Source organism: Xiphophorus hellerii, chromosome 15, assembly GCF_003331165.1.
Source record: "Xiphophorus hellerii strain 12219 chromosome 15, Xiphophorus_hellerii-4.1, whole genome shotgun sequence".
Classification (NCBI taxonomy): domain Eukaryota; kingdom Metazoa; phylum Chordata; class Actinopteri; order Cyprinodontiformes; family Poeciliidae; genus Xiphophorus; species Xiphophorus hellerii.
Window position 1 is genome coordinate 13,649,646 of NC_045686.1, and position 18,876 is coordinate 13,668,521.

The following is an 18,876-nucleotide window of genomic DNA, read 5'->3' on the forward strand; positions in this document are numbered from 1 at the left end:
TGTTAAGTTGACTTTATTTGCACATAAGAAAACATGAAAACACAACGGTTAAAGAAAAGATACATAAAAATGTAAAGGGAATTAACTAAAACTATTACAACAGATCTAATCTAGAAGACTTTAAAAGCAATCAACTAACAATAAACGATGTGACAGACAAACAAAGAAATATTTAACTAAAAGAATGACCTTGTTCTCTACCTGTCTTATTGGTGAGTCCGAAGATAACGCTGCGGTCAGGAATCCCACACACATTTCGGACAGAGGCGATGCAGCTGTAGTTGGCGTAATCTTGAGGACGCAGGTTCTTCAACTTCAGGATCTTTGTTTCCCCCTGCAGCTCAGACCAAACCAACACTGGTATGCAAATATGTGCAAAAGCATCATCCTAATTAAAAGCAGGAATGCTGCAAAAAATAGATCTGGGGAGGCTATGAAAAAGGCCTAACAGCTCCAGAGTAAGGTCAGCGACATGAATATTTATAAAGCTTTAACAAAGACAAAGGGGGAGAGGAAAAGAGAGCAGAATTCAAGCACATTACTGTTGCACTGAAATAAGAATTATGCGGATACTTTATTTTAAATGAAGAAAGAAATTTGTCAGCTCGCCTGCTATCAGCGAGAGGATTACTCCACAGAAAAGGCTCCTGCAGTATTTTCACAGCAGAGCTACAGAAATATGCACGGGCTCAGTGGGGGATCTCTCCACAGAAATGACTATCTCATTGAGAATATGTGTTTGATTCCAACTGGGCCTGTCAGCCACAAGCCTCGCCCTAAAGGTTAGGATGAAGATGTAAAACCTTTGATCTGGCTGACTCCAGCGTGTGGGTGAAAGGACGAAGAGAGGATTAAAACATGACTCAGACACATGCTGCAGCGGCCCAGAAAATATGGCAATCACTGGTGTCTTTTAGACCCTTTCATATCCAAAGAAACCGAAGGGTGACTTAATTGTGCCACATTAGCTACGGACCTCACATTCCTCACCCTTTCTCTGACTGTCACTTTCCTCTGCTTTGAAGCAGATGTCAGGGGATGAGGGAGGTAGTAATGTAGAAATGGTTAAGGCAGAAATGAAAGGCAGAGAGAGGAAGTTGCAGGGAAGGAAACTTTCTTCATAAAAATAAGGGCCAAATAGATAAATAAATAGAAACACAAAGTAATTTTTCCAAAAGCGGACTTGTGAAATGGGATGATCAAATTGATGGGAAGTCTGAGCACTATGGAAACAAAATGGCTCCATCACCATGGAGAGAAATTATGGAGGCACTTCAATGTTGAGTTCAGTGAAAAATATTCCAGTCTATTTTTCATTTAAGTGTGTTAGTTGAATTTGAGCTAGATTTAAATCCAGTCAAAAAGTTTTTCCAGCAACAGAAACAAGAAAGACAGTTACAACAGTGTTGAAGGGGTGGATTCGGATTGTGGTACCAAAATTTAAGAAAGGGGAACAGAGAGTGTGTTCCAATTATTAAGGGAACATACTTCTCAGCCTCCTTGGGAACGCTCATCTGGGGTCTCAAGAGAGGAGGCTGATTGTCGGACATTGGATCCAGGAGAAGCGATGTAGCTTTTGTCCTGGCTGTTGGCAGTGGACATGATCTTTACCCTCACAAACTTGCTGAGGGAGTCGTGGGAGTAGGCTTCTGGTCATAAGTTTTGAAATTTTGATTTTCAGACAATGCTTTATTAGGTCTGTGCTGAAAAAAATGAGCTTAAAATCTTAAGTCCCACATCAGCGTATGTTGAGATGAGATGACGTTCTACTTTGGTTTCTTAGAAAATTTTGCTAGGACTTCACAGAGTGGGCAGAAAAGCAGGAAAGCACCTGTAGGATCAATTATTTTCCACATCATGGAAATGATACAGTAGAATTGTTTTTGTCGCCACATAGTATATGCAAAAGTAAACACTAAGTGAGAAGTGAGTTATAATGAAGCTATTCACTGAAAATTAATTATAGGAGCTTTGGTAAAAACTGCTAACGAAAATGGTATCTTTGACGTTGGATCTTTACCAGCTACCGGTCTTTAACATTTTAACAGTATGTACAAATATACTTAAGAAATCCAGAATATTTGATTCAAAAATGAGTGAAAAAGAAAAAAAATAACTTACAGCAGCACAAAGTAGAGGGTTTCTTCAGTAAACTTACAGCTCTGGGCTGAAGTTTTATTATAGAGACTACAGTAGTTCTCTGTAGTGAATTTAAAATGCAATACCTGCATGTTTCTAACATCTTTGGGAGTCTAACACATCTGCAACGTTGAGGATAATGCAAAGCAAATGAAAGAATAGTTGAAGGTAAGAGTTGGAAATAATAAACTTCACAGGAAATCTACTTTCCTGGGTCCTGCACCTGTTTATGGGACATAATGCTGAAAACATTTATATGAGCAAATTATTTGGAGTTTAATCAGGTCATATTTGGAGCTGGTCTCACAAACTCCTAATCTCTGTGTTTTAGGTTGTGCTCCAATTTCCAGACCCAATTAGGGTACTAATAGTGGGGTAATAGGAAGGATGGTGCGCAGATGGGATGAGTGTTATTTGAAGCCCAATAGTGCAGCTTCTTCATTCTGCTTCACTCACTCTATTAGTTAACACCCATCTTACTTTATATGAGCCAAACATAATTTTCACTTCCTTTTCCTCCCTTTCTTTATTTCCTAAGCCTCTTTTCCGCTCCATTTTTTTGTTGTTGTGCAGATTCACATTCTCACTGATGCAGACTTCCAAGTACGTATCAAATCACATTTAACTCAATCTATTGAAAAACTACAATACCTTCACAAGTGATGGAACAATCTCAATCAGCTCTTTGTCGACTGCAGAAAATCCTTTTTGGAACAAAGCTTTTCTGTTTCAGACTGCATAGAAAATCCACTTGCTCAACCACTTGCCTGATTGTGATGGAAACCCAACTCACAAATATGCATGTAAACCATGAAATCTAGCATTGCTTTTCAGAAGGTTCACTAAGGCAAGTTCTGCTGTCCCGTCTGTGAGGTTAGTCGTGCATGAGGTAGAAAGTTGAAAGGGAAAAAACTACAATTACTCCATTTTCCTAATCTATGAGATACACTGCTGATTTGATAGTTATGAACAAAGACTTGCCCATGAGTGTAGTGACAATGCAGATTATTGGTCTATGCTTATGATATGATGTTCGTAAACTATTTACTCTTAGTCTATATTTTAGCCTTTCCTTTAGTTGCCTGTTCAATGGGATTGGAATTTCATAGCAAGTAATAATCATAGATGCCTCTGAAATCACTTTATGAGCAGAACTTAATCTAATGTTTGTGTTTACTGGCACAATCTATAAATGTGCTGTAAACACAATATTTTATTCCATATTTGTCTTTTGTGAGAGAAGAAATCAATAACCGCAATGCTCTATGAGCACATAAAGTATCTGCCACAAATACTCTTCCTTGAAAATAGAGATGAATTTCACAAGACCGACAAAAGCTGAAAAAAACAAAACAACACTATTTTTTTACCATTAGGTATTTCAGCTGTAATAAAAAATGTCTTAATACTAACATGTGCCTTGGTAAGCATCCAAAATTCGCTTTGAAGCAGCAGTTATCTTTAGAAATTGTTATCCATATTGACAAAGTATAATTTCTTTCTGCCTGTCAAAATTATTTTTAGTATACTGCTATTCTACTTTTTGAGTATAAATGCTAAGAAGTATACCAGATTTGTCATGCTATCCATTTAATTTTAGACAGCTTAAGATATAAGTCCAAATAAATTAATTCTATATACACTCAATATATGCCTTTTTTATTCTGCAATATAAAACAGGTCTTAATGAGCTGAAATTATCAGAAAATGTTTCAGCAGTGAGGTTATCTCGACTGCTAGACATCCTTTGGTGGAACATAAGGAATCTTAAGTTCCCAAAAGAAACAAGATATTGCTGTACAACATCACGAGTTTTCTAAAAGAAGTATTTTTTGAGCTTGAAAATCCTTTTATCAAAAACAATGCGACTGCGACTGCCAAAAATCCTGAAATTCAAGAGTTGGAAATGCTGTTAAAATGTCAAATGCTACCAGCATGGCATCCTAACTAGAATGTACAAAACAGAAGTCTAAAAACAGAAGGCTGTTATGCACTTGGGGACAAAACACCATCCGAAACTGTGGAAAAGCCTCTGGCAGTTTGTGGTTTCTTCCCACACTATGCGTTACATACTGTACAAAGAGGAGCTTTGGGCAGAAAACATTACTAAGGACAAAGCTACAAAAACAACTTGTGTTACCAAAGCTTTCTAAGGAACACTTAGGTACACTTAGATTAGGTACTAATCATGGTCACTGTGATGGGGGGTTCTTTGTTAGGGTTGGAATAATAGAATAGACCGAAAATATTAAATAGCAGGGGAATAAAAGCAGTGGTTAGGTTGACTATCTAGTTCCAACTATAGGTAAGGAATGATTACAAAACTACTCATAACTTTAATTAAAAACAAATAAAAAAAGAAAAGAAAAAGTCAAGGTTAGACAAATCTAAAATCTTAACAGTGATCCTTCTGAAACTAGCTTTAATTTAAGACAAATCACCACACCACCTTCCCTCTATCTTACCTGTGTGAAAAACGGCTCATAAATCTCCACACCCTTGTCGGATCCCTGTGTCAAAACTTCCCTCCCACGATGCCAGCTGTAGCGGACGGGCGGATTGGAGTTGGCCACACAGCGCAGGAATACAGTCCTCTCATAGTAGAACTGCTCCTTTGCTTCTCCTATACTCTGGTGAACCGTAATCACCGGGTTATCGAGGTCTGTTGGAGGAGCAGACAGACATCAGAGAAAGCATTTAATAAAGACTTATCTTTGAACTGTGGGAGTTTATTTGTTACATTAACACAGAACATGTAGACATGTAAAGATGGGGACCAGTTTGCTTAAGAAGTGTAAAGGCCTTAAAGCAAATAATTATTTGGGCATAATAAATGTAATCAGCAAAGTCTTGAGTTCTTTTAATGTCTCTCCTCAGTTCACATGTTTTCTGTAGGATTTTGGTCTGCAAACTGATATGTCCATGGAAGGACGTTTACTTTGTATCTGGTAGAATATTTCTGTGTGGATACATGATTTATATATCATAACCGATGGAAGCAGTTTAATTCAAAAGCATTGGTATTTCAAAGAGTCAATGATGCCATGCATTCAACAGGCCTACAGAATCACAGATACTCTACATTACTTAGAAGTGAGCACAAGGTGCTTTTCCAAGTATTTAAGCTTTGCTTCATGTCGGATCCTGCTGGATTGTTTGGTGGTGAAAATGTTTTTGGCCAGGTCTGGCAGCAGTAATAGACTATTCAGCTCCAAATTGTTTCTAGCATCAGTAAATACAACTGCGACACCTCACAAGCCGACCTCTTGGATTGCCGTTTAAGGCCAAGAAAAAGGATCAGAACTTCCATCACATTAAGAGAGACAGCTATCAGCATGCACTTTGGGGTCGATATGAAAAAGAAGGTGAGAGGCCCCACTACTTAAACTACTTAAGTCAATAGGATGCAGCCCAAGGGCACATTGACTGCTCAGTCAAATCGAGCTGCTGCATGCTCCAAGTTGCTCTCCATTCTTAGCTTTAAACAAAGCAGAGAATGACAAACACTGCAGAGAAAATGATGTTTGATGTCCATCACTTCAAAGAACTCTGTTCGGCTGGCCTCGGCTCTGATTTAGAAACTCTGTGATTTGACACATCCATCCAATTCCCGACAGATTTGAGAGGAAGTTTTACCCGAACGCGAGACAGTTGGTTATTTGAGAAAGCGCTTGTGGTTGATTAAATGGATTCAAAGTTAATCATCTTACCCAGCTATCGCATTAAGCCTTGGCAAATGGTGTTCATCATAGCCGTGCTGTCTTTTAGCATGCTAATACTTCGTCTTTTAGATTACGTCCATTTGCATGCTCAAAGCACGCGGGGAGCGTGCTGCTTCCCTTTCATCTCCGTCCGAGATGCAATCAGTTTTTAAACACGAGCAAAAAGGCAATAAAGGAAGAGGATGAAAGAAGCTAATGCAAGTTATCCCTCATGCTAAAATTCTAACTGATAAAGCCTGACCTTTTGCATATGAAGGGAAAAAGGAATGAGTGCATTAATGAGTGTGTTAGTGTTTCAGCTGCAGAGCAACAAGGTGGATGATTGGACTTGTGGGTGAATATGCATGTGGGAGAGCTTACAGTAAATGAATACACACATCTTTAATCATTATCTGTCTACAAAAGGGGTGAGGGGGAAACTATGCACATACCTCAGGTATTATTAATAGTCAAATTCATTGCTTTTAATTCAGAGGCTTTGCCCCATGCCTGGATTTGCTGGGATCAGGTCCTAATCAAGGTGCCTGTGGGCCGTGATGCTCGGCATCCAGCCTTGGCGCTACAGCCAGAAGAATGCTGATTCCTCAGTTTCATTAAAGGCATGTTCTGCCCTACAGCCCCTTAATCAAAATCTAGCTGCGTTCAATACTTCATCCAGGATCCATTACAGTGTCTCAGGTAAGAGCAATTACCTTTAGGGGGGAGGGGAGGAAAACCCGAGGAGTGACAACACGGAGGAGAAGACAGAGCAATCGCAGGACAATTTCAGACGAGGAGATCGCTCTAAGTAAATACACTGATTCATTATAGCGAGGCGGGGAAGAGTGTGAATCCTACATCTTATCAGCGACTCCACCCGCCTCTTGCCCCATCTGTTTCCAGCATCAAACAGTCAATTTACCAACTGTGGCAGAAACGGAGTGATTCATTGACAGCCCTATCTACCTTAGGATACGCGTGTCTTTGAACGCTGGACAGATACGCGGTTGCGGTGACAAGAGTGAAAGCGTGTTCCCCTGTTAGTGTGCGTCTAGGGTAAGAAACAGTTTGAGCTATTAATAGGGCCGAAATTATATGCAGGGAGGAAGTGGATGCTAGAAGCGTGGAGATAAATATGGAAATATGGAAATGTACAAGCTGGATTAAAATTTGATTAATTTTAAACAAAATTCCACCTCCAACATCAGTCTCTCTCCTGTAAGGAGTTTGTGCGTGTATGTGTGTCACTCTTGTGCAATTAGCTTCTTAAGTCACGCTTGACTGATTGTGAGGCTTAAATCCCTGAGCCCAGAGGAAAACTGTGTTGTACGGGCTGCCTGTGCCAGAGTTGTTAGGGTTTGTAATTGCAGGTTTATGGCTTCACAGGCCGGTAAATCTTCCCATGTACGGCTAAACGCTCCAGTGCACTAACCGTTGCATCACTCCTGCTCACCTCTACCAACCATGACAAGTCTCAAATCTCTGAATTCCTCTGATATGAAAACATGGGGGAAGGAGGAGGAAGGGCAGGATGATACACAGACGTGCAAACGCTCGATGCGACGCCAGTGTGACTCATGGGTGGTCTCGCAAGGCAGGCGCACAGAGAAAGCCGGAGCACTCAGTTTATCACCAATCATTTCCCTCTCCAGTGTGAGAAATCCTTTAAACAAAGCCTGAAGATGATGATACTCCCATCTGATTAGCAGAACTACTTTAGAAGTGTACTAAAGTGTACCAAAGCATTTGTCGGACAAATAAATGAAGGTGATTGGTTTGGATGAAAGACTAAAGAAGGCACTTCATTATCACATCAAACCTAAGCTCAATCCTTTCATGCTCCCCTTTGCAAAAAAACAGCACCTGTGTGAAACATGTGCATTACTCCACTCTACCGTGAATCCAGAGACCTCTGAGGCTGTCCCTCCCAAAGCGAGTTTGCCTATATTTTCTTGACTTTGATGTCTTTCACCCTCTGCACCTGACGTGATGAAGTCACCGTGGAAAAGATACCCATCATGCTGTCAGCCGTGAGCGACAGAATCATGCCTCTAATTTCACCTAATGACTGTCTTGAGGGGCTCGGTGGGGGGGTTGCTGCTGACCCAAATGACATTTGTGTCTTTCATGAGCAGAAACAGTGCCATTATGTCACTGACAGGCAAATTGCTTTCATTTTCTTACAAGGGCAAAAAGAGAAATAGAAGGAGGTCAAGATACAAAACTAACAGAAAAACTTTACAGTTAAGTCCAAAATAATGCATACCTCTGGCAGGTGTTTTAATGTCAACCACATGTACAAGTTCAAGACCTGCCTGATCCATTAATGTTGTCCTAAATGTATTGTTTGTTTTCTTCTGTTGTTTTACTTTGTCTCTATATCTGATTAATCCAGCAAATAGCACTAATTATCACAAACACCCATATGAAGTGAAGCAGTTGTCAGCCACATTATCGTTCCTTTGCACCGTATTTCATTTGTCTTCTCCATAAGTCTCCTCCAACAGCAGGAATGTTGGAAAAAAATAATTTTCAGACCTCCAATGGAGAGAAAAAGGACCCAAAAGAGCATATAAGACGTCATGATTCTTAAAAAATAAAACTAGAACCAATGATTTAGTCTCAGCGATTGCACTTCATAACTTATATAAAGTACCTGAAAACTTAGTGGAAAGGTGGAACAGTAACAAAGGTGGAACTTTAATCAAACTTCAGCTTTTTTCTATGCTTTTAAATCACAGCAGGAGAAATGAAAGAGGTTCAAGCTCTGGCTGGAGGAATAATATTCACAGATTTTTAATTATTAAATCCTGAACGTTTTGTTGCAAAGGAGCATTATCCACTCAAACTCACACATTTCTTTCAATTTAAAAATGGTGCATGATATAAAGTCTGGGGGATATTATGTGTAAGACTAGATTTAAATGATATATTTGCACACAAGCAATTATTCCTTGTCTATGATTAAATAACAGTAGATTGCAAAGATTAAAACTAAAACTAGTTTTAGTTTTTAAAAACTAAAACTTTATCTAATCTGGTAAACCTCAGATATGGTTCTGAGGTTTACCATATCCCTTACATTACAAAACGTACATACATAGTTCAGGATGAATATCAAAACAATTGTCTCCCAGCTGATACCATTTTCTGAGCTATAATTTGATGCTGTTGATCTGATTTGGTCTTCATTTCTGCAGTGGTAATAACTGGTGGTGAACGTAGGGCTATTGAAAACTGCAAAGTTCTTTAAGTGGAAACATCTTCAGTTTGACACTCTTGAAATGATCATCGATGACTAGAGAAATTAAAGTCGACCATTATTTTAACTGTACTATATCCTGGGATAATAAAAAGATTGAATAAAAACAAAAATAAAATATATCAATCTGAAAACTATTAAATATATCAAACTGAAAACAATATAACATATACAGTAATTATGTTATATTGAGATCATGTGCTAATATAAATGTACTCTTAATTAGGGATAATCCAATACATATGTATCACTATGTATTTAATATCTCAATCCCAGCACAGGCGAGGTACAAAAAGTAAAGCTTGACCCAAAAATGAAACACAAACATTAGGCAGTCTCTCAATTAACAAAAAGGGTAAAGGTCACACTACTGAAAAATTGACAGAACCAGAGCTGACTGGTCACTTTCCCTGTTCATTATACAGACAGTGATCCCCTTGTCTGGTAGAGTTTTGATATCATCCACATTTCTTGTGTGTGTGCAAGAACTCCCCAGCTAAAACCAGATGATGCCGATATATTAGAATGCTGTTTTACAGTGTTATTTCTGTAATTTTGTAAGTGATACATGGCACAGCACCATAAATGAAATCTAGTAATGCTTGAAATAGGCCAAATTACATGGATTACTTATGCAACACCAAAGATGAAAAGAAATTCTGTTTACCGCTCAACAGCTATCATTTTAAATATACTACTGCAGTTAATCAATTGTCAAAAATGTTGCGCAATTTATTGTTCAATAGCCATGCCTAGCATCTGTATTGCCTGTTACAATGAAACAAATTAACCACTATCTTTTTCAAATCTTTATCCAGGCAGTATTTCACAGGATCTGATAACAGTTTGATAACAACCTGAGACCTGCTCTGGGCACTGATTGGCTAATTGTTTGTTTTGTGCTGCTTTCGCTGAATTAATTCTGTTTTTAATCAAGGGACCTTCGCTTCACATCCCAATCTCTGACAATTCAGTCAACTTAGTAGAGTGGATTGATTTTAGGTTGGAGAATATTCAGTGCATTATGCTTTTTAGCAAAATGCACTCCATGTAACATCCAACTGTACAGAGCAAATAGGCACCATTATAATGAGATCGTCTCTGCTTCCCAAAGGCTTTCAGGATTTACTAAAAACACTGGAAAACATTTCATATAAAATTTATAACAACTATTTAGTAGTATCATCCCCCCACAAAATAATTGTACTGCAGGTGTGGAATATCTGCTACATTAGTGTAATACCTGCATGATTAGTAAGACCAGTTTTAACTTTATAATCTCATGTTTTGAAAACACAACCTGTGTTATCGTTTCCCCAACACAAATATATTTTTATTCTTTAACTTAACAAGAAAAAAATACAAAAATTATTGAGAGTTTGAGAAATTTTTGTGAAAAGTTGAAGGGTTCTTCTTATATGTTACGATTTTTAACTTCTCAAAATACAGATCAAATTCTTCAGTGGATTTTTTTTCTCTTCAGAGTTTCTTCAGAGGCTGACAGCTAGAATATCATTAAAGTGCTATTTACATTTGAGAAAGAATTTACGTACAGTGAGTGAGTGGGTGTAATTTGAAGTAGGCAGAAGACAGATTTTTCTTGAAAGAACTCAGAACCTCAGAAGCTTTAATTTAGCTGGAATGTGAAGGCAATTCCAAGAACAGACAGAGACTATACCACATAAAGTAAAGCTGTTGGCTACAAACACCTATGAAAGCCCATCAGACAATTGTATTCAATTGTAAACCAAAAGAAAAAAAAAATTGGTATTTAGAAAGCAAATGTAACACTTAATGCCCTTTTTTGCAAGGTAAAATGTTAATAAGCCATAATTAATATTTTTTAACACCCATCCTTTCATATTTCTGCTGAAATACGTGAATGCAACATATGATTTACTGTCAGGACATTTGCTTTCTTTCCATCTCTCATACCTTTGGCAACAGTGACCTCTATCTCATGGCCACGCTACACAATAACTCCCTTCTGCTGGCTGGATCTACTTAGTGTCAGGCTCTGGCTTCATAGCAGAGTGTGACTACGGTGGAGGATGAATGTCTGCAATATGTCCTCTCTGACGAAGCTGCCTGTGTGGCAGAGATATCACAGCAAACTGAATATCATTTTTGGGCCCACGAGCTGAGAGGAAGCGTCTTTATATACCGCTGAAGAAGATGAGAGAAAAAGCCGGAACCTTCATCACAGACACCGTGTGACATTCAAGTGAGACAGGATAAGAGATTTTGTTTTGTTGAGATAATTGGATACACTGGTAAATGAGAGTGAATGCCATTATTAAATGGAATCATGTTTAGAAATGTTGCACAAATAGAATTATTGATATCTTGGTTAAAAATAATTGTTTATTTGATTATCATCAAGCACTTTTCAAGGTAAACACATCTCTGTCAAAACGTTGTTTTTTTAATGTGCAAAATGGGACCATGATAAATACTTTTAAACATTTTCCACATGTTATGTCATACACACATATTGTGTGCAATTCACTTGAAATCAAACAAATGCACTAAAGTAAAAGCAACACGTGAAAATCCCTAAATTTACTCTTTGCTGAATCACCTTTTACTTCAGTCATCTATAGGTCATACCTGCCATTTTAGTGAATTTGATTAGCCTGAAATATAACTCAGTTGCCCTCATAGTTGTTTCCTTGGCCATTTTAGCTCATTTGCTTATTTTAGCTAAAGCTAGTTTGCAGAGGTTACACAAGATCATTTCACTGTAAATGATTTTTTTACATTCCCAAATAGACCGGGTATCTTAAAAGGGGTGTTTGCACTTTGGGAGCTAAGCTATAACAATGCTCTTAAGTTACTTTCTCATTCTGTAATCATTTAATGTGTTTGAATGCCCAATATAAGCATGATCAAGGAATGTTAATTAAAAAAATCCCTACATTTCAATGTAAAATCGACAATTCTCAATATTTTAAGTCTACTATTCACTTCAAAATTCAATTTGAAATTTTTTTTGGAAAAAAATTGTTTCTTTAATTTGCACACAGTCAAGCAAAGCACTTACCACCCTAAAGAACCTTTCTGAATGCTCAAATTAGTGAATTTTGAGAGTATTGTGTTTTCCCAGCATTTCTTTGTCAGAACTGACTTCAAGTTAGATTTTCAAGTGTCAATTCATAGTATATTGTGAAATTACCTCTAATTGTGCACTTCTTTTGTTTTGCTTTTTATGTTTATTTTTCTCAGCACTTGTGTCATGTTAGCTGATTGCTACTCACCGGTGTTCCATTAGCTGATTACCCCTGCCTGTGTAAATTTACTTTAGTTGTCATTTTTCAGCCTCACAGAACTTTTTTCTAAAGTAAATTACTTTAATAGCAGTCTTTTCCACGAGTCTCTAGCCATTTATTAATAATGGGTTTCCGAGCAAACTGATAGAGAATTGCTTGGAGTGTCTGGTATTGTAATTCACAATAAACAATATACATGTAAGATCAAATAAGATCCAAATCGATGGACATGTTGATCTCCAAGTCAGTTTATAGAGCTTCCATGGAAGCTTCCATGGCTCTGCAGAGCCATGCTATGACTTAGCAAGATTTTGTTCAAATGTTGAACAAAGGAACAAGATAACAAACACAAGCCCTGCTAATGGTACTAAATAGGACAGTGGATTTTAGACATTATTCTTATAACCAAGCCAACTGACTGATTCTGTATTTATCAACCATAATAACATGAAATGTATATGTAGTCGGATTCCAACTGCAAACTTCAATGTGAAACCTATATAACAGTAAGAAACCTCTCTGTCAATTTGTAAAAATGCTATCAATTGCTCCATAATTACTCTTTTGGATTAAAAAGTGGAATTCTGAAACATAAATGAAAAAGTGAAATTTTGGTTGGGGGGGTTGATAGCTGCTTCCCTAGTAAAAACAGGCATAGTAACACAATGAGCACCAATAAGGATTGGTATACTGCTTTGGATCAGAAGCATAACATCTCATATCTCCATATCAATATCTTTAAAAAAGGCAACTTAGTGTTTTGTTTTGTTTTTTGACACATATTTTGATTCAAATGTATCCATATTTAGCCATTACGTTCAAGATCTCCAACACTAGCCATCATTTTGCTACACTTTATTTTTAAGTTGTTCCTACTTGGGTAAAATATTAGCAAAATAATAAAGTATAAAACAATACAATCATCTATTTTCAAATACACATGAAAAACATACAAAGCACAAACATTCCTACTGCAGTATCCCAAAGATTATGCAATCAAATGTATAGTTATGACATGCATTTAAACACTCTGTTGATCTTCATAAGATTGATTTAGAAAGAAAGGCAAAACCATCAATAGAACTGTATAAACATCAATAGAATATATTTATAATTAAAAATTTGTGATAAGATAAATGTCCCCTGCATTCACCATAAATGAAATCCACTAGAAATTCTGAGTTTGGAAATGTCCACATCATAACATGTAATAAAAAAATCCGCAGGCTTATTAGCATCATGTCGGGCGAATGTAATACTCATTACATGCAGAATGCTGTAATATCTGTGGTTTTGAGCAGAATTCAAATCTAATCAGGCTAATAATCAGATCAGTTAGCGTGGGTGAAAACTGGATTTTAATAAGCTATAACAAAGCAGACCTTTCTGACAGAAGCTTTCCTGAAGGCTCTTCTTTTTCCCCACTCTCTATGCCAAAAACATTAACCCAACTGGGCAAGTTGGGTGACGTCTCAGGAAGGCCAGCACACCACCAGTGCCATGTTTGCTGTGTGGCATGCCTTTTTGGAGCCGTGTAACGAGGGCTGAATTATTCATCAAGTATTTCTGCATTCCTGCATTTACTTGCAGTTGCATTTCTACTGGGAGACGGAGAGAAAGCTAGCGTCTGCTCTCTTTCACTGGAAGATCTTTTTCATTTGACAATGTAGAGGCCTCATTTTGTTCTGTCAGGAGAAAGTGTAACATTTTAAATCTGTGTGAATGATGCATTCAGGTAACATAATAAAGTCCTTCGGGGCTCCAACTGTGATATTGTTTTAAGATCGGAAGCCGCTGGAGCTTCTGAAAATGGCGGCATCTTCACCTTTTTTCAGCTTTTCCGATTCAGCTGTGTTTGGAGATGAAAAAAAATGTCTTCCAGTGTGTGGGCGCGGGGGTGTTCATGTGTGTGTGGGAACACATGGATTTAACATGTGATAAATGGAAGGGCAGACGTCAGCAGCCTCAGTAGAAAGGCTGCAAACCCCTCACTTCCTCCTGGTGATGGAAATGGGGAAATAATGAGGCAGAGTTCTGCTCTGTGTGTTTGCGTGCGGGCGTGTTTCTGTGTGTGTTGGGGGTGAGAAGTAATGAATCTCCTCCTCATCCTTTCCCTTAGACAGTGGCTTCTGCCTTTGCCCATCTTTTCTTTAATTCATCTCCCTAGAAAACAAGCAGACCACTGATCTAGCAGCAACGCCTAAAAGCTCACCATTAGTGTTGGAGAAAAAGCACCAGGAACATGATGGAGAACTTTTTCTGGCTTCAGCCTAATGACCTTCTTCTTTGTTGGTCTGGAAAAAGACCACCCGAGGCTATCTCCCTCAATAACTTATCAAATGCCATTTATTGGCATTCGATAAGTTAAAAAAAAAGGTTAAAAATAAATAAATAAATTAGCACCTCTTCCATTTCTTCTTTAGACACGAAGGACATTTGTTTCGCTCTGAGAAAGCTGATTATTTATACAGCATAAATGCAGATAAAAGTGTCCTGTATGTAAGAGGCTTGTTTGTTCTGTCAGGAGTGCAAGACACAGTGTTATACATGAACAAACCAGAAGAAAAGATTTGAATTGTGAAAATCCATGGTAATTAAGAAAACATTAAAGTTTGAAAAGCATGATTTCAACTGAAACACACATTGATTCAGCGATAATAATAAGTATTGACATTGGTCCAGCCCTAGTTTTCCTCAGTAAAAAAAATTAATTAAAAAACGATTGCCTTTAAAGAGCAAAATGTCTTTTAAAAACAGCATTTATCACAAGTACTGATTTAGAGTATCAGCAACAGCTCTTCAGTAGCTCCCTCCTGACCTTAAGGACAGAACTGAGACATCTTCCCTCCATCCAGGTGTGATGTGGGAAAGGACTGATGCAGAACAACAGGTTAAAGTCAACCAGCTGCTGCTTGAGCCACCAGCCACCAGCGTAGCAATGCTGTAAGAGTCAATATTTGAAACAGAAGGGTTAGAGTTACTCCTGCCTCCTTTTGTTCTGGGTTTCAAGGAGTATCCATTCATGTTCGATGACCAATAAGCCAGGATGGAAACACTTGGTGATGAGAATAATGATTGTTTTTCCAACTTAATCTAGTAACAATAGATTTCTATAACCTCAGGATGTTTTTCATTTGACTGACTTCCACGAAAGCTTGCCCATCTCCACCAGTCAATGGTCAACAGGCAGGGTACACCCTGGACATGTCGTCAATCCATCACAGGGCAACATAGAGACACACGGATGTTCACACACAGACACACGCATTTGACAATTCAGAGAGACAATTAAGCCAAAAGTCATGAATTTGAACCTTAGAAGGAAGCTGGAGCCAATTTATGAATATCATAATGAATAATAAGTTCATACGCTGAAAATACGCTGATATACATGCTAATGCTAATTTGACTGAACTTTAATCCTCTCATATACATATTTAACTTTCTTGAATATGTATTGATCAGTAACACATTCATACATGACATTTGAGATAATTGCAGAGAAGAATAAAGAAATTAGGAGAACACCTATCTCTCTTGCACAGTACCAAAACATGCAGCATCTTAAACAACCAAGTAGCTATTTTTCTGCTGTACTATTAAAACAATTTGTTAGACAACACAAATTCATTCAGAATACATTTTTCTAACCTAACAATCCAAAAGGCAGCAATAAATGAGGATGCTTGCTGCAGTCTTGCTCTGTAAACAAGCTTGCTGCTGACCTGAGCTCAATTATACCTGTGTGTACAGTCACAAACAATCATAAGGTTTACTATGAACTTTGACCTGTAGCTAATAACTCTGTGTATTTGCACAGAAAAATGCTCTAGAATTGTAGAGTATTTTTCAGAAAAGTCGTTTTCTGCTGTAAGATTGGATTTATGCAGGACGGTGAAGTGAATTGGTCTAAAAACCCTTCAAATATGTTTCAATGAACTAGAATAATCTTACACTTTTTTTGTTCATTTTATACTTAGCTTTTGTTAAGGTAATGAGAGGTTTTGACTGTTAATCCACGACTTTGCTGTCGAGTAAAGTGAATGATCTGCAATGCTTTGCAAACCTTTTCATTGGTCCACAGCTCCATGGTCTCTTTAAAATACTAGGACAATTAAATCCAATCAAATGTCATGGACTCCACCAGCAAGCTTAAAATAGGTTATTACTTGATCTTTCAAAATGTCAATGGTCCAAAACCTATGGCTAAATAAAGAGAGAAATAGTCCACCAGACAAACATTATCCATCTTTGATCGCTGTCTCACAAGCACATCTGGGACCTGAACTCACCGAATTAAGTAGTGTGGGAGATTAAGCAATATGTATTACGATCTGCAATTTAAAAATGTACAAGTTTTAAGAATTTTTATCTTCTGACTAGCACTGCATACAGTGCTACTGAGCAGTGTATGTATGTGTGTCTGTGTTTATATAAAAAAAAAAGGCAAATAGCTTTATTTTCTCTACTTTATTTTTCCATGTTTGGTTGAGGTTGGATTACACTGAAATGTATGCACCAGACTGGACTGTATTTAACTTATCCCACTTTGACCAAAAAATGTTTATGTGTTTAATATTGATTATAACATTTAATATTTTTAAAATAATACTAATCAGTGACTGCTCAGCAGTCATTAATAAGGACTATGTATATTTTTCAAATAGAGCACAATCTAGAAACATCCTTTTTTAATGGGGTTTATATAATAGATTACGTTTATAGCTATATTTAGGTTATATACTTTTATTCATACAGGGGGATATTTAGTTAATTCTCTGAAAACATTGTCTGACATTTTCCCATCAGATTTTAGGTACATAGTGAATTTAACTCTTTTTCAGCTTCTTTTCCTTTACTGACTACAAACAAATCATAAATCTGCAAAAATCTCATTTCGCTGTTGTTTTCCAAAAGGTTTTTGCCTTTGAACTCTTGTCCCAGCGAAATTGCCTCAGGCAACATCATGCAATTCACGGGGAGTTAACAAGAGCCCGTTTTACTCAATAATTCACCTTTTTAACAGGAGTGGAATTTAAAGCCAATATTACAGAGGCTTTATGCATTTTGAGCTTGCATTGAAGTTTTTAGGTCCACATCCAAACGTACAGGGGTTGACAAAGGTTGCCTTTCATGCCCCACGAGAGGCTGTTAAAATGTGAAAAGCAGATCTGAGTGAATGTCTGCAACAACTAATCACATTAGCATACAGAGCAGAAAAAGCTTACTGCATTTCCTCAGCTGCTAATGGTGAGAGAAACAAAGGCAGCAGAGGAGCTTGACTCCACAACTCTGATTAAGGGTCCACTCCCCAGAGAAAGTCCTTGCAAGAGTAATGGGCAGTCGTGAACTGGCTTTACTTCCATTAACCACACCAGCAAACATTTACATAATGTACACATAATGTGCTGATTCATTCTGTCTTCATTCAAACAAGCCTCAGATAACTGACAGTGGCTGGATCACAGCCATTCATCACGTTGGGTCATTTACATCAAAAAGCACTAAACAGGCGCCACACGTGCATCTCTGCCAACATACATTATCGGATCTTTTTGAAAACTTCCACATCAAATCACAGGAATCGCACAACATAGTGCACAGAGATACCATCTGAGAAGCCTTTCTGCCAAATAAATCTTAAAGTGTTAAAAACGTACAAAACATTTATTTAATTTCAGTTTTTTTTTTCAGAAACAGTGTTCAAAACAATGGAGGTCAAGAGATTTCCTTTCCCGCAAGTTTCACAAGAAGATGTTTGGCCGAAGAGCCGACGAGGACATCACTTTAAATTTGTGTCACCTTTGTTCTGAGAGATGTCTCTGAGACTTCAATGCCAAGTATAATCAGGGAAAGCTGCACAGTGAAGATGGCTCAAAGTATCAGAACCATGAAGTTCACGCCTGTTCCTTCCTAATCAATCACTCGCCTGTCCACCAGACATTTCTCGGCTTTTTAGTATGATCTTCATACGCTGTGACGTTGGAAGTCTTACATCCTCTAGTTTCTCTTGATGCAGTGCTTTTGTAACTGATGGAAAACACGACCAGCAGAGACTTACTCTACCAAAATGGCTTAATTCACCATTTGGCTTAGAAGAGATGCACATATCTGACTACTGTGTACTCTGGGATGCAGAACAGACTTAAACCAGACGACCTGAGTTGTCTGCAAGGTTAATACATCAACAACAGGTCTTTAATGTATTTTGGTGCTTAGCCATTCAGTGATTTATAAACTAAAATAACTACTTTCAAATCTATTCTCTGAGCAGCCATCCATGCAAAATGATAAAGTGTAAAATAAAACCACACACTGTGTCTGTTAGAGATCCAAAATACATGAATTATCACATAAAGTCAGAATAGTAAAGCATTTCTAAAACAACGATACCCATATGAATTTTTACCAAGGTAAACTAAGAAACCGAGAATTGTTTTCTTCCTACTTCAAAGCAGTATTACCTTTTTTTTTTTTTTTTGATTTTAGAGATTCTTCATACCAC

At 37.6% G+C, this 18,876-nt stretch overlaps 1 protein-coding gene across 4 annotated transcripts in view; it reads right to left on the reverse strand.

Moving 5' to 3' along the window:
• mdga2a (MAM domain containing glycosylphosphatidylinositol anchor 2a) overlaps positions 1-18,876 on the reverse strand; it is a 211,278-nt gene that overhangs the window by 101,941 nt on the left and 90,461 nt on the right. For 2 of the 4 annotated variants that reach the window (XM_032585020.1, XM_032585022.1), the window contains exons 4-5: positions 4,605-4,801; positions 202-334 (exon numbers count right to left, since the gene is read on the reverse strand). In XM_032585020.1, the coding sequence (XP_032440911.1) occupies positions 202-334; positions 4,605-4,801 (330 nt within the window). Of the gene's footprint in view, positions 1-201; positions 338-4,604; positions 4,802-18,876 lie in introns of all 4 variants that reach the window. The other 2 variants (XM_032585019.1, XM_032585021.1) reach the window with 1 other exon arrangement.